The sequence below is a fragment of the Panthera pardus genome, unplaced genomic scaffold, assembly GCF_024362965.1.
Source record: "Panthera pardus isolate Hobbes unplaced genomic scaffold, ASM2436296v1 HiC_scaffold_8, whole genome shotgun sequence".
NCBI lineage: Eukaryota > Metazoa > Chordata > Mammalia > Carnivora > Felidae > Panthera > Panthera pardus.
In genome coordinates, this window is record NW_026527013.1 from 76961757 (window position 1) to 76984190 (window position 22434).

At 42.7% G+C, this 22434-nt stretch overlaps 1 protein-coding gene across 4 annotated transcripts in view; it reads right to left on the minus strand.

Annotated features, from left to right (window-relative positions):
* The window catches only part of SLC26A4 (solute carrier family 26 member 4), a 53933-nt gene extending 42835 nt beyond the window's left edge, over positions 1-11098 (minus strand). The window contains exons 1-3 of one of the 4 annotated variants that reach the window (XM_019451175.2): positions 10890-11097; positions 9958-10124; positions 7845-7984 (exon numbers count right to left, since the gene is read on the minus strand). In XM_019451175.2, the coding sequence (XP_019306720.1) occupies positions 7845-7984; positions 9958-10121 (304 nt within the window). In that variant the 5' untranslated portion in view covers positions 10122-10124; positions 10890-11097. Of the gene's footprint in view, positions 1-7844; positions 7985-9957; positions 10125-10238; positions 10430-10588; positions 10819-10889 lie in introns of those variants that run through there. The other 3 variants (XM_019451176.2, XM_019451177.2, XM_019451178.2) reach the window with 3 other exon arrangements.
* Between the last annotated feature and the right edge of the window lie 11336 nt (positions 11099-22434).

The following is a 22434-nucleotide window of genomic DNA, read 5'->3' on the forward strand; positions in this document are numbered from 1 at the left end:
CTAAATCAGCTGAAATGATGATGGTGTCCACACATCGCCTGTGTAAATAAATTGAATTGACAGGTAATCCAAATTACCCAGTGATCAGACGAGTGGAAAAAAGAAGTCAAAGCAGTTGGTTAAAATTTTTATCAATTCATTCAGGGAAATACAAATCAAAACCACACTGAGATACCACCTCACGCCAGTCAGGGTGGCTACAATGAACAAATCCGGAAACAACAGATGTTGGTGAGGATGCGGAGAAAGGGGAACCCTTTAGCGCTGTTGGTCCCCTTTTGCGCAGCTGGTGGGAATGCAAACCGGTGCAGGCCCTCTGGAAAACAGTATGGAGGTTCCTCAAAATATTAAAAATAGAACTACCCAACGGTCCAGCAATTGCACTACTAGGTGTTTATCCAAAAGACACAAAAGTGCTGATTCAAAGGGGCACGTGCACCCCAATGTTTATATCAGCACTATCAACAAGAGCCAACTTATAGAAAGAGCCCAAAGGTTCCTTGACTGATGAATGGATAAAGAAGATGTGGTGTGTGTGTGTATATATATATATATATATATATATATAGAGAGAGAGAGAGAGAGAGAATTACTTGGCAATCAAAAAGAATGAAATCTTACCATTTGCAACAGCATGGAGGGAACTAGAATGTATTAGGCTAAGCGAAATAAGTCAGTCAGAGAAAGACAAATATCATATGATTTTACTCATATGTGTAATTTAAGACACAAAACAGATGAACATTGGGGAAGGGAAGGAAAAATAAGATAAAAACAGAGAGGGAAACAAGCCATAAGAGACTCTTTAATTTAGAGAACAAACAGAGGGTTGCCGGAGGGTTGTTGGGAGGGGGGAAGGGCTAAATGGGTGATGGGCCTTAACGAGGGCATTTGTTGGGATGAGCCCTGGGTATTGTATGTAAGTGATGAATCACTGAATTCTACTCCTGAAACATTATTACACTATATGTTAACTAACTTGGATTTAACTAAAATAAAAAAATTTTGTAATTTCATCAATTCGGTCCAAAGGCTCAGAGCAATTTTGCACATAGATATTTTGTGTGAATGCAGTGTTTCTCTGTGTTCAGAGGGACATAAGCATTGTTGCACTGCCCTTTCCACCTTTCTTGTTAACAGAAGTTAGGTCAAAACAAAGAAAAATATGGCAATTATACACAGCAGCAGGCAAGAAAACTCTGCGAGGTTTCCTCCGCTAAGCTGTCTGTCCCAAGAAGCCTCTGGGCCCATGTATTGCGGTATGGAGAAACCTCAACTTTTCTGTGTACATGGGAATTGGAAGACCATGATGATGAGTTCTTTTCCCTGGTTAAGTACTTCTTAGGTAGTCAGCACATCTTACTTAAATTACTTTCTCACATTTCACTCACTTACAGTGAGAGAAAATCAAGCCCTTTGATCCCTGGGCCCTTAACAAAGGATTACATTTAGAGCAGTTAAAAAAACAAAAGTCGAAAACAACCTAAAGATCCTGGCTCACAACTGCCCCACGTTAGCTACTGAATGAATGTCTCAAAATGGAAAAGTTAACTAAATTACACTTTGCATACTGTAATTCTATCACATGAAATTGATGTGATATGTAGAAATACATTTCCTAACATGGAGATATGTAAAGAACAAAGAAAAAGCGAAGAAAAAGCAGGATTTAAAATCGCGGTAAGCATGCCTGCTCCCCCTTTTATAAAAGTAAACCTGCATGTTGCATGCACAAAAAAATTCTCAAAAGATTTTAAATAATATACTAAGTCATTTCGATATTCAAAGACTATATAATATAATAAATACCCATGTATTCACCATCTGGCTTAAGAAATAAATTGCTAGTGGGGCACCTGGCTGGCTCAGCTGGTACAGGGAATGACTCTTGATCTCAGGGTTGCGGGTTTGAGCCCCACATTGGGTGCAGAGATTACTTAAAATCTTGAGAGAAAGAAAGAAAGAAAGAAAGAAAGAAAGAAAGAAAGAAAGAAAGAAAGAAAGGAAGGGAGGGAGGGAGGGAGGGAGAAATCGCCAATAAAGTTACAACTCTATATACTTTTCCTCCATCACATCCTCCTTCCTCCCTCTATCCCTTGAAGGCAACCACTATCCAGAATGTAGTGCTTATCATTCTGGCATTTCTTTATTCTTTTACATAGATATGCATTTGTGTGTCTAGTAGGACATTTACTAAAATATTAATGGGTTTTCTACATGGTAGGATCAAAGGAGACTTATAGTTTGTGGAAGAGGTATTTTTTTCATGTTCTTTATATGTATTTTCTAGTTTCCTACAATAAACATTCACGCATTCATTCAACAACTATTGATTATGTACCTACCATGTGCCAGCACTATTCTAGGTCTGGGAGTGGACAAAAGAAAGTCTCTGCCCTTACAGAATTTGCATTCTAGAATAATCTGTATGCAATCATTTTAATACATGAATTACAGCAAGAAATGGCAATAATCACTCATCCCAAGAAAATGGAGTAGAATGGTGGCTCCACAAAGGGAAGAAGGAGCAGGAGATAAAAACAACCTACTTTCTATGACTTTTTCCAAGTCTTTCTCAAGCTTCACTTCCCTACACTGGGCTCTGCAGTGTTTACAAGCCTGACAAAATAGGGACTTTTTCTGTTTTCATACAGTGTCCTACTTAGGGACAACCGCTACCCAAATATATTGTAACCAGCTTTATTACAAAGGAATTTGGTGCAACAATTTTGAAATCACACCATTTCTAAAGAAATCGAAGCCATCAGTTTAAGCTGTGGAATCTCTGTGCTGGCGGCCCTCATGTGCAGGATGATGGCCTATGCCGACAATGGTGGTACTAACAAATGTTTGCAAGCATCTAGAAGGCAAAGTAGAAACTGGAGAGCAGTCTCCCCATAGTTGGGAATGAAGGTAGCCCTAAAATGCCTGCATTGATCTTTTGCTGGCTGGTGAGAATTTTTTTTATAACAAAAGTCAAAAAGATCCCATTATCCTTCTCAACAAGCGGTTTCTCAGTAAGTTGAGCCTGACCTCTCTGATGAGTTACTCTCCCACTCCTCGGCCATCCAGTCAGTGATGTGTCACGGACCGAGCCACCACTAGACACAATGGCACCCCCTCTGAAATTTGTTTTGAGTTCTCTCTCCCAAAAAACATCCTAGGCTTTCAGCTCACCTACTCCAGAATCGTTGTTGCAACATTTCTGTGTCCTCATCTGTGTCCTCATGAGGCTTCAAAATCCACTCTCTCCCTCTCTTTGGTGCCCTCCTGTCTTCTCTTGCCTCCTGTCCATGTAATTTTGCAAACACTCCGAACTCCCTTGCTTCTCTCTCTCACCTTCCCTTTTCTTGTCTCGTAAAACCCCAGTCTGGTTGAATCCAAACATCCACCTTTTGGGAGACATTTGAGCATTTGAGTGGCTAGAGAAGCTGGACCAGAGACCAGATAATTTGCTGACCCATCTCAAGGGAGATATGTGAACAGGAGCCCCACGTGGAGACTCCGGACTGCCTGGCGGCCCAACTCCACATCCTTGTTCTGAGCAAGACTCAAACCTCCCAAAGTTTCCTCAAACTGCTGCCCTCCCCCTTCTGCACACAGACATGGTTCAGACATGAATCTCAGATTCCACCCAAAACACAGAATCCGTAAAGAGATGCTCTGAATTTGCTTTTCACCATAATTTCAAACCCCTCTATACTTGCACCATTTTTTCTTTCTTCCTTTAAAAATGGAGGAGATCTCCCCCTTGTCTTTAAGGAGCAACCCTCCTACTTCTGTCCTTGAGCCCCATTCACATTCACCCCTTCTCACCACTTTCAGTTTCTCCTCCACCTGTTGGGCCATCAATGCCTTTCTCTACAAGGATATTCCCACTAGTTCCCAAATATGTTCTAGTATCTCTTCAAGGAAAAGAAAATGAAATCTTCCCTCATTCTACCTCCATCTCTTTACCTCTCTAGAGTTGCAGCTATTTTTCTACTCTAGGTCACAGCAAACCTTCTTAAAAGCATTGCCTTTGTCCCACCTTTAAGCTCTCCCCTGAAGAGTATTTGACACTATTGTCCCTCTGTCCTTTTTTTTTTTTTTTTAACGTTTATTCATTTTTGAGAGACAGAGAAAGACAGAGCACAAGTGGGGGAAGGGCAGAGAGAGAGGGAGACACAGAATCCGAAGCAGGCTCCAGGCTCCGGGCTGTCAGCACAGAGCCCGATGTGGGGCTCGAACCCACGAATCATGAGATCATGACCTGAGCCAAAGTTGGACGCTCAACTGACTGAGCCACCCAGGTGCCCCTGCCCCTCTGTCCTTTTAAAAACAACCTCCCCTCTTGGCTTCTGACCCCACATCTCTCCAATTCTTTCTCTCCAACCTCCTGAGCCTCCTTATGTTTCCTTGCGGCCCCACCCCCCTTATCTTTCTGACCTCTGGATGGTCCAGCCATCTTCTCTTCCATCTGCCCCTTCTGCCTGGGTTGTCTCAGGCATTCCCACTCTTTTATATTTTTTTAAAGTTGATTTATCTATTTATTTTGAGAGAGAGAGAGAGAGAGGCAGAGAGAGAGAGAGAGAGAGAATCCCAAGCAGGCTCCCCACCCCTGCAGCAGTCAGCACAGAGCCTGAACCCCACAAACCGTGAGACCATGACCCAAACTGAAATCAAGAAATTAAGGGATGGAGGTTAAACCCACTGAGCCACCCAGGTGCCCCGCCTCTATTTTAAAGATCACCTCTACAGCGATGCTTTCCTGATTTTTCTGTCTAGCTCAGACGTCTCCTCTGCTCTTCACACTTGAAGTAGCTCCAACTCAATATTTAGCATTTCCACTTAGAGATCTCACCTACATCCCAAACTTAGCATGTCCAAAAGGACACTCTTCACTTTCCATCCCAAACTGCTCCTCAGCCAGCCTTTGCCATTGTAATAAGTGACATAACCATCTACCCAGTTGCTCAAGCCAACAACCTTGGAGCCACCTGTGATTTTCATCACACTAAATCCATCAGTAGACATCAGCGACTGCTGCTCCAAAATATATTTCAAATCTGTGTGGATCTCTCCATCTCCTGCCGATCTGGTTCCAGCTGACACACCTGTCCTCCAGGCTGGGAGGGGTGAGGCAAGCCAGGTGCCTGAGGCACAATACTTAAGGAAGCCTTCTGAGAGTCAGTGCCTCACTGTCTCATCCTAATCCCAGCCCTGCCCAACCTTATCTCATTCAGTTCACCAGCCGCCACCCCTCACGGCACCCACCCACACTAGAATTCTTGAAAATACTGAACTCCTTTTGGCCTTGGGCCTTTGTTTGGTAAACTCCCCCTTCTGCTCTTGTCATGGCAGTGTCTTCATCCTCTGGGTCTCTGACTGAATTTCACCTAATCAGTAAGGACTTCCTTGACCATTCTATCTAAAACAAACACTCCAACGGTGCCTGGGTGGCTGAGTTGGTAGAGTATCCAACTCTTGATTTCAGCTCAGGTCAGAATCTCAGGGTCATGGGATCAGGCCCCGCGTCTGAGTGGGGAGCATGCTTAAGATTCTCTCTCTCCCTCTGTCCCTCTTCTCCACTTGTTCTCTCTCTCTCTCAAAATAAAGAAATAAACACTCCCTCTTCAAAGTAATCCATATTACAGAGTCCAACACAATGGATTAAATCTATCGCAATCTGTAATTACTTTTCTTTTTATCTTTTTATTTATTTAATTAATCCCTCTGTCTACATTCAAAAGGAACTCCATGAAGTCAGTATCTGTGCCTGTCAATAAACCATTTAATCCTCATGGCTGAACACCTGGCATCTGGAATTGGTTTTTAAATGTCATTAAGTGAAGGATGAATGAATGCATGAATGAACCAGGTTAGCCTCCCAAAAATCTCACCTTACTATGATAATTTTATAAAAATAAAAAAGATTTAATGGATTTCTCATCTATGGAAAAGGAGTTAATAGTTTTTGTGAGGATTAAATAAGATAATTGGCCAAAGCCAGCCTAGTGTCTGGTACTTGATAGACAAAATTAAAAGTAGGGTTAATTCTTACAAGATACTTATCTATGAAAATTTGGGAGATATGGAAGTTGAAATACCATTTTTTGTATATAAAGATGATTCATTATCAGAAATGCAATTCAGTCCTCCTTTACCAAATGTTGCCATCTATTTTGTGCCAGCCTCCGTGCCAGGCACCAGCTACACAAACATTAACTTGATGGTCCCTGTCCCCCAGGAGCCACACAGAATTGCTCCGTCACAGCTGTTAAGAGTCCACAGTGCACATGCTCACGTGGCATCACCTAACTATGTACTGCCCAGCCCTACCTCCTCTTCCATCCTCCTTTGTGATTGAAAACATGGTTGGTCAGGACGGGGCTCCACATGAGGGACACAGAACATCCTCCTCTGTGGAAATCTACCTGTCCTGCTCTGAGTAATCTTGAGAGCTTTATGGGCAAAGGTTGGTTCATGACATTGCTCAACGACTATTACTAACTTCTGAAATAGTCCATTTTCAAGCCATCTTTCTACACACATCCCTATCCCATTCTACTTCCCATTATTCGGCAATCTCAGATTTAACCTTCCCATAAGTTCTACTCTGACAGCTCAACCTCTAGGAAGCCATTCCCAATCCCCTAAGGCTGGGTTGTGAGCCTCTGTGCATGGTCACTTCTTAGGCCTTGTTGCCCTTGTCACAGCTCTTATTGAATGGTTATTATCCACTTTCCTATTGGACCATGAGCTCCTTGAAAGCAGGTGGTACACCTCATTCATGTCAGCATACCTAGGACCTGGAGCATATGAGGTGCCCTAAAAAATTATAATAAATAAATGATACTTCTGTTTCCATGGTCCAGGACTTTGTAGAGTTGGGGGGATAGCAGAAGCAAGGCAACGGGGATGGGGGCCGAGAAGAATGCCCATACTGCTATTCACCAACTATGCAACAGATTTCCAAGATGTTCATGGAAATATAGTATGAAGCCAGTTTAAAAACAAAACAAAACACCTCTGTTGAGACATTTTGCCAGAGATTAAAATAAGGTGATGGATTAAAAAAAGGAAGGAGGACAGAAAGAATGTTTATATATAACACTCCAGGCTAAAACACTTCCTTCACTTTCCCTTAAGCCATTAAAAAATTTTGTTTAATGTTTTACTTATTTTTGAGAGAAAGAGAGAAAGAGCACAAGTGGGGGACGGCCAGAGAGAGAGGGAGACACAGAATCCGATGCAGACTCCAGGCTCTGAGCTGTTAGCACAGAGCCTGACGCAGGGGTCGAACCCACAAACCGTGAGATGCTGAGCTGAAGCCGGACGCTTAACTGACTGAGCCACCCAGGTGCTCCCCTTAAGCCACTTTCAAATTGCAGGTCAAGGCCCATGTGTGGGATGCAAAATAATTTAATGGACTGCAATCATCATTTAAAAAATATAAGCAGAATAGAACAGGACAGAATAAAAACTATCAGAACACATCACTTGTGGTGGGAGTAAATAACTATTTCACAAAACTTGAGATATGTGTGTGTGCAGATCACAATGTAATGTATATTTCTTACTGTGAGTTGTGGTCAATAGAGATTGGGAAGCTACTGCTTAGATGCTAGGACTCTAGTTGAAGCCATGTGGCTAGAGAAGCAGCAGGGTTTCCCAGGAAGAGGCCTCTAAGGAAGAGGAGAAAAGAAGCAAATCTATCCACTAAGGGGCTCTAGAGGAAAGACGAAGATCTCGAAGGGTAAGCAAACATTGGGTACAGACCCCTGGGAGTCAGGAGGGAGTTACGAACTGCTGCTGGAGACTGTAACTCTCGATCACATGGGAGCCAATTCACCAACACTTACCTTGCAGGGTGCCCACCAGGCCAGTACTAACTCCCGAGATGATGTCACTAAGCAGCCATTCCTTGATTCGGTACTTGGGGAGCCAGTCCAGGATGGGCAAGAGATTCTTCAACACAGCCAGGCCTCTCTTTCTCGAACAACTGTCAAAGGGCAAGAAAATGGAGTTTCTAGTCCCATCTCTGCCATTACCAACGGCAAAGCACAACGTTTGAGCTGGACCCCGCTGATCTTTACAACTGTTTAGAAAAAGAGTAAGACTTGCAAGGAAAATACTAAGCCTCAAGCGCTTACCATGCTTTTGCCAAGAACTCTATCTACTCTTTTAAATGCACTGTGCTAGAAAACACAGGATTAAGTGTCCCCTCCCCTCTCCCACCTTTGTAATCCTCTGAGAAAATATCCCTACACAAGGGCCCATTTTCTAGACCAGCCACAGATAGATCAATGTGGAGTCTCTAAGTGGAGATTAATTTTCAGACTTCTAACCCAGGCGCCTTCTACTACTTGTTTGTCTTTAAAGAAAAACAAACATGCTCTGTTTATTTTGGCGATGCAAGCTCGGAGCCAGTGTATACAAAAATCTTAACATGATAAATGTATACATTTTGCTGTACCTCGCTACTTAGTATTTTTTTTTTAATTCAGCATGCCATAGACAAAAGAAAACAAATATTAAGAGTGTATGGACACTTAACAGGAACCCATGGGGGAGGGGAAGGAAAAAAAAAAAGAGAGAGAGAGATTAGAGTGGGAGAGAGCCAAAGCATAAGAGACTCTTAAAAACTGAGAACAAACTGAGAGCTGATGGGGGGTGGGAGGGAGGGGAGGGTGGGTGATGGGTGTTGAGGAGGGCACCTGTTGGGATGAGCACTGGGCATTGTATGGAAACCTATTTGACAATAAATTTCATATATTAAAAAAAATAAAAGAGCGTATGGACATTATTAGACTCTTCATTCAACTAAATTATTTCAATTATATTTATGAGACAATTGGAAATTTTGATGTTCTCCATATTAAGGAATCATTTTTTAGGTGTGATAAGGGAATTGTGGTTATTTTTTCTAAAGAGTCTTTAGAGATATATACTGAAATATATACAGACAAAAAGATACACTCTGTGGGATCAGCTTCAAAAAAAATGGAGTGGAGACAAGTGGGTGGAAATAGAGCTTGGTTGTTGAAGCTGGGTGGTGGGTAAAAAAAGGAAGGGGGGGCTTCATTATACTACTTTGTCTACTTTTATATGTGCTTATGTTCTGTAATAATTTTTTTTTAATTTTTTTAACATTTATTTTTGAGAGACAGAGAGAGACAGAGCAGGAGCGGGGGAGGGGCAGAGAGAGAGAGAGGGAGACACAGAATCTGAAGCAGGCTGCAGGCTCTGAGCAAGCTGTCAGCACAGAGCCTGATGTGGGGCTCGAACCCACAAACTGTAAGATCATGACCTGAGCCGAAGTCGGATGCTCAACGGACTGAGACACCCAGGCACCCCTGTAATAAAAGATTTTTAAAAAGAAAGAGAATCTGGCAGTAGCTGACAGTTCTAGTTTTTGTTGGTGATATCTAATTATGGATGGCCTGTTTGGGTTTAGAAAGTGATGGAGGTCTCCCTGGGGGTCCCGCTGCCTGACAGGAAAGAACTTGGAGCACGCTGTGCTCTCCTGGGTTCCTTCCGTGTCTCCGAGTGGCATCCTGCCTAGAGGAGCTTGGGGCTTTCAAGGACTCCTGGTCAGGTGATGGCTTTACCCATCATCTCTTTTTAATCGAGCCCCTTTCTTCACTGTTCTCAGCCTGGCCTTCACAAGAAGACCATAGGAACCCTGTGTACCCCCAAGCGCACTTCAGGTGTCTCCAAGAGAGGAGGGAGGGAGGGAGGGAGAGAGAGAGAGAGAGAGAGGGAGAGAGAGAGAGAGATGGAGCTCTCGGAACACACTCTCCCCAGAGAGGAGTTTCCGGGACTAGGGTCCATTCGGGCCGAGAATGATGGAGCCACCCTGCGACCAGGAAGGACAGCAATGCGGACGGTAGAAGCCGGGGCAACCCGGCAGGGCTGCGCGACATCCCACGCCCGGTCCGCGCGCCCACACGCCCGGCCCGCCGCGGCCGCTACCTGCAGCCCTTGGCCAGACTCTCCCGCAGCGTCTTGCGCTCCTGCAGGCGCCGCTCGTACTGCTGCTGGAAGGCGAGCTCGCTGTAGACCGGCCGCGACACCACGTAGCTGCAGCTGTACTCGGGGAGCGGTGGCGGCTCCAATCTGCTGCCGGGCGCTTCCATGACCTGCGAGGCGGATGGCGAAGAGGAGGGACGAGATGGAGCGGGGAAGGAGGGAGAGGAGGCGAAGAGGAAGGGACTGGAAAAGGCGACCGCCCGTTAGCTGTCGCCCGGCCCCACCTGTTGCAGCCGATCCCGGAGCGCCCGGTCCGCGCTCTGCCGTCCTGGGCGCTCCGGGCCGCCACCCCCGGGCGCGCACCACCCGCCTGCAGGGGGGCACGTGAGGACCTTCGGGTCCCGTCGCTTGCACCTGCCGCCCGGGGCTCGCAGACTCTGAAGGAAGTGAGGCCGGCCTTGGGGTCTTCCGGAGCCCGACCCAGTCCCCACCCGCGGGCAGCCAGGGCGCTGTCCGCGTCCTGAAATCTCCCCAAACCCGGGCTGGATCCGAAGCGTGTGAGGGGCTGGAAGGGGACTCTGTGAGCGCTCCTCTCTGGTCGCACCCGACCCAGGGCACGTCCCCAGGCGCGCACCTGGAGAGAAGCACTGGCCCCCGGGCCGGGCGTGGAAACCCTAGGCCACGTTCCCCGGGTCCTGAGGCTGCGTGCACTGCAGGCAAATTCCAGCAGCAGGTCGCCGTTCTCCCGGGGGCAGAACTTTAGGGAGGTGGGGCAGACCTCTTGCCTGTTTTCCTAGCTCCCTTCTCGCTCTCAGCTTCTCAGAAAGAAGGCTGTACTGCCCCCTGCCCGCCCGCTCCGTGCCCCCACGCTAGTCCCTTCCGCAGCTAGCGCTGCCTCCCGGGAGTGGAGCCAGAGCCGAGTCAGGCCAGCTCACCTGTTTCGGCTGGTGCCCCGCCCGCAATGCCCCCGGGACAGCCGCTCCGGTGCCTTTATAGCGCTCACAGAAGGCAGGGAGACGTTTTTTATTTATGGAGCAACAGAGACACCTTAGTCGAAAAGAGGAACACAAAGGCAGCGGTCTTTCCCCACCTATCTATCCTACCGGGAAAGAAATGCTACTCCTCCTGCCCTGTTCTTTCCTTTTCCCGAAGTGGGAGGCCAAGAATCCTACTGGTTGTCACCAGGATCCTCACTCACCTCCCAATTACTAACGCGGGCTGCGAGGTCAGGGGTGGGATAGGGAAACTTGTTACAGGAGAGCAGAGCCCTGCGTGGAAAACAGGACTGCTGGGAGCCTTGACCTTGGCTCCTACGTTGTGTGAATCAAGAAGCACCACAGTCTGGCACACAGCTCTCCTACTGCCCTGGGGTGGAGAGGAGGAAAGGAGCAGTGGCCAGTTTTGTATTTAATAAATGCTCTGTATTTCTAGAAAGTGTTTCTTCAGAAGTAGTGAGTGGCTGATGGTTGTAGAGGGTTCACAACTTAATCATACATTTTAGATACATTGTGTACACTCTTTTCTCTCTGTGTGTGCCCGTGTGCGTTACATTTCACAATCAAAATCAGGTGTCCAGGTGGCTCACTTTCTTACCCTGTCAACTGTTCGGTTCTATCTTTCTTCTCAGTCATCTGGGCAATCAGGGAAGGAATCAGCTGGACCAGACAGGAATGGAGACTAGAAAGAAGTGAGGGGAATAGGATCTACCCTACCTCAGCAGGCTTCTGTCTTCTGCTGGAATGAATCTTGCTAAAACTGACTAATGCAGGTGTAGATGAAAGATGGGAGAGTTTAGCAAACAGGTGGATTCTCGCCCTATCATCAGTATTCTGGAGTAAATGCAGAAGAGACTCCAAAACTATGGACCTTCTGGACACCAGCCTGCAGTTACCTACCTAGCTGGAAAATACAGACAATGACAATTCTTTAAGCTCCAGGAAACAGAACTCCTCTTGGGAGAACCCTAGTGTAAATTCCCTGTAATTGTATCCTACGAGGTCTGAGCATGTGCATTTTTCCTAATAAATGAATGAGTCAACAGCTTTCAACAGATTTCAGAAACTTACTTGACCCTTAAATAAGGTTAAAGGACACCTGGCTGGCTCAGTCAGAAGAACATGCAACTCTGAATCTCAGGGTCCTGAGTTCAAGTCCCACCCTGGGTGTAGAGATTACCGAAAATAAATAAGATTTATTTAAGATTACTTAATTACTTAAGATTACTTAAATTACTTAAAATAGAATAAAATAAAGGTAAGAACCATTGCAGAAGGGAACCAAAAATAAAAATCCAGGTCGTGAACTTGAGAATTCTATCCATTTGCAAGGGAGGTTTTGCTTATATAGTTGATCCTTGAACAACAGAGGTTTGAACTGCACAGGACCACCTACCTATAAGTGGATTTTTTCCTCGTAAGTACAGTACTGTACTGTAAATGTGTTATCTCTTCTTTATGATTTTCCTAATAACATTTTCTTTTCTCTACCTTACTTTATTGTAAGAATGCAGTATATACTACATAAATCACACAAAATATGTGTCCATAGACATTCATGTTGCCCGTAGGTAAGGCTTCCAATCAAGAGTAGGCTGTCAGCAGTTAAGTTTCTGAGAAATCAAAAGTTACTGGAGGATTTTTGATTCCACGCGGCTGGAAACACTTAACACTCATGTTGTTCAAGAACCAACTGTATATAACAGTGGTTCTTAACTAAGGGCTATTTTACCCCTCAGGGAACATTTGGCAATGTCTGGAGACATTTTTGTTGTCACGCCTGGGGGCATGCTACTGAGATTTAGTGGATGGAGGCCAGGGATATTAAACATCCTATGATAGGGTTTGCTGTCCCTCTTAGGTTCTGTATGATATTCAAAATATACATCTATTAATAACTTGCCACACATACTAAACATGTACTAAAAATCTCTCCCCATATATATGTATATACGTGTGTATATACAGAGAGAGAGTGCGCAGGCATTTTCTGTAAGTAACATATTATTGGATGTGTAACTCAACTACACTGACACAGAGGCAAGTATTTATCTTCAAGTAGATTCTGACTGTTTCCATTCTATACACCCTCACACATAGCTTTAAGCACCAGGTAAAACACTGTCTTCTGAATTAACATTCCTTGATGCTTTCAGTCAGAATTAATCCAGTCCCTTTTCTGAATTCTCTTGGCCCCTTATCTGATTTTCTCTTAAGATGTCTTTCACTATCTACCTTAGTATAGTATCATAATTCTGTTTTCATACAAGTCTTATCTCCCTCACTAGACCAAAACTTTTTTTTTTTTTTCAGGCCAAAACTTCTTGAAGGCAAGCACTATGCCTCCCTCAACCATTATTGCCTTTTATAATGTTTTCTAAGCAGATATACTTAGAACCCAAACACATTTCTTTTATTTATTTATTTATTTATTTATTTATTTATTTATTTATTTTTAATGTTTATTTATTTTGAGGGAGAGAGAGACAGAGTGTGAGCAGGGAAGGGGCAGAGAGCAAGGGAGACACAGAATCCGAAGAAGGAAGGCTCCAGGCTCTGAGCTGTCAGCACAGAGCTGGATGCGGGCTTGAACCCATGAACTGTGAGATCATGAGCTGAACCGAAGTCAGACGCTTAACCCACTGAGCCACTCTGACGTCCCTGGTCTACAACTTCTTTAAAGACTTAAGTCTATGTCACCAATATCTTCTAGGGTGCCTAGAATTTCAAAGAATCAACTCATATCATTGTTTCCACAGTAACTCACCTAGATGATTCACAATTCTTAATTGAATTAATTTGGAGATTTTACACAAATATAAATATAGCCCATATGGCATCCCAGAATTTCTGCTCCCAGTTACTTGCTATTTTGAACACTTTTAGTCTGGGACAGTCAGCTCTGTGGACCACTTGTATCAGAGCTTAGTGGTGGTTTTGGCAGTGGTGGTAGTGATTCAAAGGAACAACAAAGTGGGGTAGAGGTTTCAGAAGGACAGAGGAGAAAATAGACTATCAAGTAACACTAGAAGACAAGGGTTTAGTAACCTTCTTTAGAGAAGAGATTTATTCTTTGAACTGCATCTTTCTATGTAAGAATTTGGTTTAATAATCACACAGGGGCGCCTGGGTGGCTCAGTAGGTTAAGTGTCTGACTCTTGATTTGGGGTCAGGTCATGATGCCGGGGTCATGAGATCAAGAGCCCCGTGTCAGGCTCTGCACTGAGTGTGGAGCCTGCTTAAGATTGTCTCTGTCCCTCTACACCACCCTCCCCCTATAAATAAATAAAAAACAAAACAAAAATTATTAAATAAAAAACAAAACAAAAATAAATTAAACATAATCATCACACCATAATAAGTGTTGCATATACCTGGATAAAGATATTACTTTCTTCTGTTAAATCCCTTTTCTAAGGAAGAAACAAATGGTGCATGGACAGAATAGCCTCTCCTTTACAGATTTCTATAAAAGTAGAGAATTGCATTTCTCATAGGTCTGAATTTGGCTGTCTTTTAAAAACAGAGAAGAGTAGGATGTGATAACAGCTTGCTCTCCCCGTCCAATTTACTTGTTACATTAAACACCTCAAATTACTCACGTAGGCTTTACAAATCAAGTTTCACCTGGTTCACATAGAGGTGGGTGGTTCTTATTTATCAGAATTTAATCGTTTCTAGAACTTCTTTCCAAAGAGATAATGTGTCACTTCAAAATAAATGTCAATGTTATTGTTACTTTCCAGCACTTATTTAGCCGTTAATGCTGATTTAAAACGCATTTCAGGGTGCCTGGGTGGCTCAGTCGGTTGAGCGGCCGACTGCGGCTCAGGTCACAATCTTGCAGTTCATGAGTTCGAACCCTGCGTTGGGCTCTGTGCTGTCAGCTCATAGCCTGGAGCCTGCTTCAGATTCCTCTCTCTGCCCCTCCCCTGCTCGCTCTCTCTCTTTCTCTCTCTCTCTCTCTCTCTCAAAACGAAATAAACATCAAAAAAAAGTTTAATGCATTTCTTATTTATCATTTAGGCATTTGGAGTGTAAGACAAACCCCATTATTGAATCTACACATGCATTCATTCAAGGATTTATTCAGCATTTATTAGTGCTGGCCATGGCCATAATGATAAAGAAGCATGGACACAGGTCTCCTATCTGTGGGATGCAGCAGATATCATATGGTCACAAAATGTATACACTATTTCACTGATTCTAAAATGCACATTTTCCACATGTTATCAGGACTCATCTTCCAACTGATGGTATGCTAGAGTTCAATTAACAGCAATTTGGGGGGGGGGGGCTTTTTTTTGTTTTTTGTTTTTTTTTTTTTACTCTTCTCTGGTCTAGAGGGCAGATTTGTGGTATAAATTTTTACTTCCTTCTTTGCGGACAACTTAAAAGTTCCCTAATACAAGAACTACAAACTAATGGAAATGTGCAAACAATGCCCAAAAACTCTGTTTTCAAAAGCAACCTAGATTCCGATGTTTATCATCATCTACCTTTGAATAGTAATGTGTGTAGCCTATTCATTATTTTTTTCGGTAGAACTGAATGGAGTCACTTCTGTTTGGAGGCAGCATTTGGAAATCACTGTTGTCTATATTTCAAACAGAAACATTGTTCACGTTTTAGGCTGGTGTTGATGATCAGTAGAAACTCTGAAAAATCAGCTCCCTTGGGAGAGTGGTCATTTTGGCTGGGAAAATCAACTCTAATCCTGAGCTTTTATTTTCCTTTTACTTGCTAACTTTCTCAAGACAATAGACGCTAAATTTCTGCCATTTTTATACACAAAAAGAACTTCAACTTTCTCTCACCTTTTCTGAACAACTGATTGGGCTTCTTTTCAGTAACCATATAATGTCATATTCAATTGTTCTCTGTTTCCTGTATGTTACTTTTTTCCCTCTCCAGATATAAGATACGCTCTTTGAAGACAGAAAAAATATCTTATATGTCTTCTGTGGTATTAAAAAATAAGACATGCCTGTAAGTGGACAAGTTAAAAAATACATTAAATTAGCAAATAGCGATCACTTCTTATCTCATTACCTAGATAATCACTGTCAACCTTTCTGATTATTTCCTGCTTATCTTTTTTTTCCCTATCTGTAAATAAGATTATATAATACCAGTCTTCTTTGTATCGCTACACAATACCTTGGCAAATCATGGCAATGTAATAGTTACTGAAGAAATACTTGTTAAGTTATTGATTGCTTGATCTTTAATGATGGAATATTGAGAAATTGTCAGGTAGGAATGAAAATAACTTAAAAACCTGAGAATCCATCCTTTAAAAAAATCGCTAAAAAAGCATTCTTTCTAAAACTGTGTGGCTGTGCATTCCAATTTAAAACAACTCTCAATGTTAATAAAAATTCATTTGTATATAGTTCAATAATGTCTCAGTAGAGGAAGCACCACATTCTTGAATATGACTCCAAATTTGGCATGTGGTTTGGAAATTTGTCTCTCACTAGCATGAAATAATAGCATAGTTTTCTAAGCTAAAACAATTTGAGTTTCTTATTATTTAAATGTATTTAGCTTTTAATTTTTGTTTGTTTGTTTATTTATTTGTGAGAGAGAAAGAGAACAAGCAGGGGAGGGGCAGAATGAGCGGGAGACACAGAATCCAAAGCAGGCTCCAGGATCCGAGCTGTCAGCACAGAGCCTGACATGGGGCTTGAACCCATGAATGGTGAGACCATGACATGAGCCGAAGACAGACGCTTAACCAACTGAGCCACCCAGGTGCTCCTAAATGTGTTTAGCTTTTAAAGTTAACCTTGCATATCTGTGGTTTGTCAGTGGAGGGAGAAAAGGGAAACTTGTGGAATGTTTCAAGTAAATGGTGATGTGCACTGTTGTCATGAGTTGGATGTTTAGGTACTTCATTCATTCATTCATTCATTCATCCATCCATACACTTCTTTATTCATTCAGTGAGTATTTATTGAACCCCCTACTTGTATTAGACCCCATCTTAAGTGTTAGGGAAACAGCAGTGAGCAGGTTTGACAAAGTTCCTGCCCTCAAAGGACTTAAGACTCCCGTGGGGGACAGTGACTGTAAGCGAATCAGTAAATCAGGTAATCTTCCGTTATGATGAAATCTATGGGAGTAATAAACAGAATGATGTCACGTGGAATTCCTGGTGGGGAAAATGCAATGAACCAAGAGCAGGAGGATTGCTTTGAATGGGGTGGAGAGATCTGAATTGTGAGGAGACAGCCTTCCTGGAAAAGGGAACCACAAATGCAAAAACCCTGAGTCAGGAAAGAGCACGCTGTGCTTGAGAAACGAGAAGGAAGGCAGTGTGGCTGAAGTCGAGATAAGACAGATCTAGAGATAGCAAACTGGGAACCCTCCGTAGATATGGAGCAATTAAAACCAGGCGTTTAGGGAGGGGGTGGGAGGTGGGCAGATAAAAAGGCCAGCACCAAACCCTTGAGAGGTCATAAAGGAGAATGAAAGGCCTCTTTTCTTCTGTAAAATGCAGATAATCCTTGAACTCAGGCGGAGGTGAGGGTTGGGGGGTAGTCTTTGGAGAACTATTTTCTGAATAAAGTTTTGTTGGTAGCTATGTTTGTACTCTTATTTCTTTGGTAGCTGTGTTTTTAAATGACATGTATAAAGGGGGAAAAGTTAATATTTAGAATTTATTCAATTGTTTCTAGTCATTGCACATACGATTAATAACTTAATTTTTGGGGGACTGGTGGTGCCTCGCGCTCAGTAAGTTTTCCTCAGTCGTTAAGGTAACTCCTACAGAGCTGAGCAGAAATTGATCTGGACAATGACACCAATTGCTTTTGGTGGAAAACAACAGCCTATCATCTGAGACAGTTTATCTTTCTCTTTCTTTTTTCCTTTTTTCTTTTTGGCTGGCTGATAGCTACTTTGCTTTATTAAGAAGGTGCTTTTTAAAATCATTTATCCCTCCTCTATTGAATTCTAAATTAGTGACACCACCATCCTAGAATCTATGAATTCTTCATTTAAAAGCAAATCTTAGGGGAGCCTGGGTGGCTCAGTCGGTAAGCGTCCGACTTCAGCTCAGATGATCTCACGGTTTGTGGGTTTGAGTCCCATATTGGGCTCTATGCTGACAGCTCAGAGCCTGGAGCTGCTTCGGATTCTGTGTCTCTCTCTCCTCTCTGCCCCTCCCCCACTTACACTCTGTCTCTCTTTCAAAAATAAATAAACATTAAAAAAAAAAAAAAAAGCAAATCTTAAATGTCAACGGGGAGAGAAAGCCTATCACCCCTAAAGGGACAGATTGGTGCAATGCACAGGAGAGGAAGCTGAGGGAGGGTGAAGAGAAAGAAACAGAGGACTGGACCAGGAAGAGAGACCAGGATGGAAAATCATGGCGACATTTCCACTGGTTGCACAAAATTACCCAGTGTGTTCTGACTTGAAAGCTGACTTAACAAGTAACTGCTTTTGAGCGTAAGGATTACCTTGAGGTGGATATTATCATTCCCATTTCATAGATAATTACACACAGAAAAGTTAAGTAATTTGTCCAAGGTCACCCAGTTTGGCTGAGCTGGAATATATAAACCTAAGCAGTTTGGCTCCAAAGCCCACCTTCTTAATTTCACCTTTTTTTTAAAAATTTTTTTTTTAGTGTTTATTCATTTATTTTAAGAGAGAGCACAAGAGGGCTGGTAGCGGAGGGGCCAAGAGAGAGGGAGAGAGAGAATTCCAAGCAGGCTCCGAGATGTCTGCACAGAGTCCTCCGCAGGGCTCGATCCCACGAATCATGAGATCATGACCTGAGCCAAAATCAAGAGTCAGACGCTTAACCGACTGACCCACTCAGGCGCCCCCCCTAACTTCCACCTTCTTAAATTAAGCTCTCCAGGGCTTTGGCAACGTCAGCTCTCCTCATCCCTATATATAGAATTTCTAGTCCTATCTTCTTCCCCCATCCCAGGCTTCATGGTTCCTGTGCTAAGTTTCAGCTTTTAACTCTTCTCTTTTGATATAATATTTTAAAGCATGATAAACACAGACAATAAAATACTATGGGATAGTAACAAAGTGGGTCAATATACATGGACATGGAAGGAAACCCAAAATGTACTATAGATGCAAAAAAGACAAAGTTCAAAAAGTGCGTATAGCATGCTCATGGTTGTATAAAGGAATGGAATATACATTTGCATAGGATATTAATCAGAGCCTTAGCAAGAAAAAGATAAGACACTATGATAGAGTTAATAAAGAGACTATATATAAAAGTGTAGGCAGGTCAGGGAAACCAACCAGGCAATGGTGAAACATTTCAGGGCTAGCCTGGGGACCTGTCAGCTGTCTACTGTCTGAGAAGACAACTGTCAGCAATCCCAGCCCAAGGGAAGAGGGGGCGGGAGCTTCGAGCACAACCCAGAGCCTGGAGAGGGCCTGCCCAATAAGAACTGGGGCCCTTGATAGAGGCATGGAAGCACTGCTAATTCCAGGCCCAACAGGGAAGGAGCAGGGGGAGTAAATATCCGGACTTCTCCCTTTCCTACCTCTCATCTTCTGCTGGTTGGATCTTCCCCACCCCTCCGTTTTTCTGTTGTCCAAAGCCTACTGGAAGAAGCCAGACAGCTAAGGAGCCAGACGGCTTGTTCGTTGCTCACAAGGTCAGTCCTCTGGGCACAGAGCAAAGTGGAGAAAGAATAGTGAGGGATGAATTGACAATATCTCTGCATATAAGCATAGAGAATGTCTCAAGAGATTCATCAGAAACTAGGTTCTGATGGAAGCAAGAGACTTTTTAAAAATACATTTTATTTTTAGAAAAGTTTCTGATTTACAAAAAAATGGAAAGGATAGTATGGGAATTTCTCATATTTCCCCTGGCCAGTTTTTCCTATTAGCACCCTAAATTTGTAGAGCATATCTGCTGCAATTAAAAAGCCAATATTGATACATTATTTAACTAAAGTCAATAGTTAGTTCAGATTTCCTTGGTTTTTACCAAACATTCATTTTCTGTTCCAGGATACCACATTACCTTTAGTCTTCTTATCTTCTTGGGCTCCTCTTGGCTTTGACAGTTTCTCAGACTTCCTTTGTTTTTGATGACCTTGACAGTTTTGAGAAGTATGGCCTAAGTATTTTGTAGGATGCTTCTGAACTGGAATTTATCTGATTTTTCTCATACTTAGACTGGTGTTACGATTTTTTGGGAGGAAAACCATGCAGGCCAGGAGCCATTTTTATCATATCACATCAAGGATAGACAGTATCAATATAACTTATCATTGTTGATACAGTGTTGACCTTGATCAGCTGGATAAGTTAGTGTTTGTTAGGTTTCTCCACTTTCAAGTGACTCTGTCTCACCCTACCCCCTTTCTATCACTGCACTCTTTGGAAAGAAGTCACTATATGTAGCCCACACTTAAGGAGTTAACCCCCATTTCCTTGAGGGTGGAGTATCTACATAGATTACTTGGAATTCTTTTGTAAGAGAAATTTTGTCACCCCCTCATTTATTCATGTATTCAGTTATTTATTTATGTCTGTATGGGATCATGACTATTTTATACTTTGTATTAGAATCTAATACTGCTTTATTTTGTTGATCAAATTATTCCAGCTTTGGCCTTGAAAGCTCTTTCATTTGGCTCCTTGTGCCCCTCTGACATGTCCCCACTGATGCAGGGTGGTTTTATGTTCTTGGAGCACTTCCTTGCTTTCTGGAATTGCAAGATGCTCCAGGCTTTTTTTTTTTTTTTAAGATTTTATTTTTAAGTAATCTGTACACCCAACATGGGGTTCAAATTCACAACCCCAAGATCAAGAGTCACATACTTTATCGATTGAGCCAGTCAGGTGCCTGTCTAGGCTGATCTTGTATATTTCCTGTATCGGTCCTTAAATCTGCCATTTCTCTAAGGAACCTTGTCCAGTTCCTTTTATTGGGGAACACTATTAGAAAATAAGATGTAAGCAACAGGTGTGCTCATTGCTGCTGGGATGTCATTGTTGATGGAGCAAAGAAATATATGCATGTATGATGAAGTAATATGTAACATTTTTTATATTATAAAAATATTATTTATATAAACATATCTAGAGTACTTTTATATGTAACCATCTGTATCTCTGTTTAGTTAAACATAAGTTCATACTCATGAAGAGACTTTTTATTGTACACTATTTTGAACTTTTTGAGGTTTTTAAAAATTGTATCAACATGGTAGTTTGTCAATCATTTAAAAAAAATTTTTTTTTTCAACGTTTATTTTATTTTTGGGACAGAGAGAGACAGAGCATGAACGGGGGAGGGACAGAGAGAGAGGGAGACACAGAATCGGAAACAGGCTCCAGGCTCGAGCCATCAGCCCAGAGCCCGACGTGGGGCTCGAACTCACGGACCGTGAGATGGTGACCTGGCTGAAGTCGGACGCTTAACCGACTGCGCCACCCAGGCGCCCCTGTCAATCATTTTAAAAAGAAATAATATGCTGTTTGAAATGTCCTAGTGGTAAGATAAATTGTGTGTGTGTGTGTGTGTGTGTGTGTGTGTGTGTATTTAAAAACCTTATTAGTTGTGGATTACCAGATGAATAAGTTCTATCGAAAAGGTGAATATATATAAAAATTTTGTGAATCAATCTTTTAAAAATATATTAGGGAAAAACATATTAGGGGAACTGGGTGATTAAAATAATTCATGTGAGTTATTCTTTCATAAAAAATGATCTCCCTATGAATTTGTATGTTGCATGAGTACTTTGACACAGTCAAAATGGAACTAATTACCTTCTTTCAATGCCATTCTTGAATACGCTGCTCTTCCTGAATTTTCCATCTTGGTAAATGGAATCCCATCCATCTAGTTGCTCAAGGCAGGAACTTAGGAGACTTCCTTGATTCTGTCTTCTTTGTTGCCTCTGATGTCACCCTATTGTCAAGTCTACTTTTTAAACATTTTTTAAAGTTTATTTATTTATTTATTTATTTTGAGAGAGAGACAGAAAGTCATCAGGGGACGGGAAGAGAGAGAGAGAGATAGAATCCCAAGCAGGCTCTATGCTGTCAGCACAGAGCCTAATGCGGGGCTCGAACTCATGAACTGTGAAATCATGACCTGAGTTGGAGTCAAGAGTTGGACGCTTAACTGACTGTGCCACCCAGGAGCCACTCAAGCCTACTTTTTAAATAACTCTCCAGTTCATCCACTTCTCTCTATCTCCACTGCTATTGCCTGGGTTTAGGCCGGGATTATCCCCAGGGCAATAGCCCCCTAATGGTTCTCCCTGTTTCTCTTCTTGCTCTATTCACAAGTTATTCTTCAAACTAGCCAAAAACAGTTGTAAAAATGTGAATTTGGTCAGGTTCATCCTTAGCTTAAAATTTCTCCAAATGACTCTCCATTGCCTTCTTCTATGCACCCATGGTACTGATTGAGCTCTCTCTGCCTTGGAGGCTTGTTTCTTCCTCGGCTTGGGACTCCTTCCCCTCTTGACCA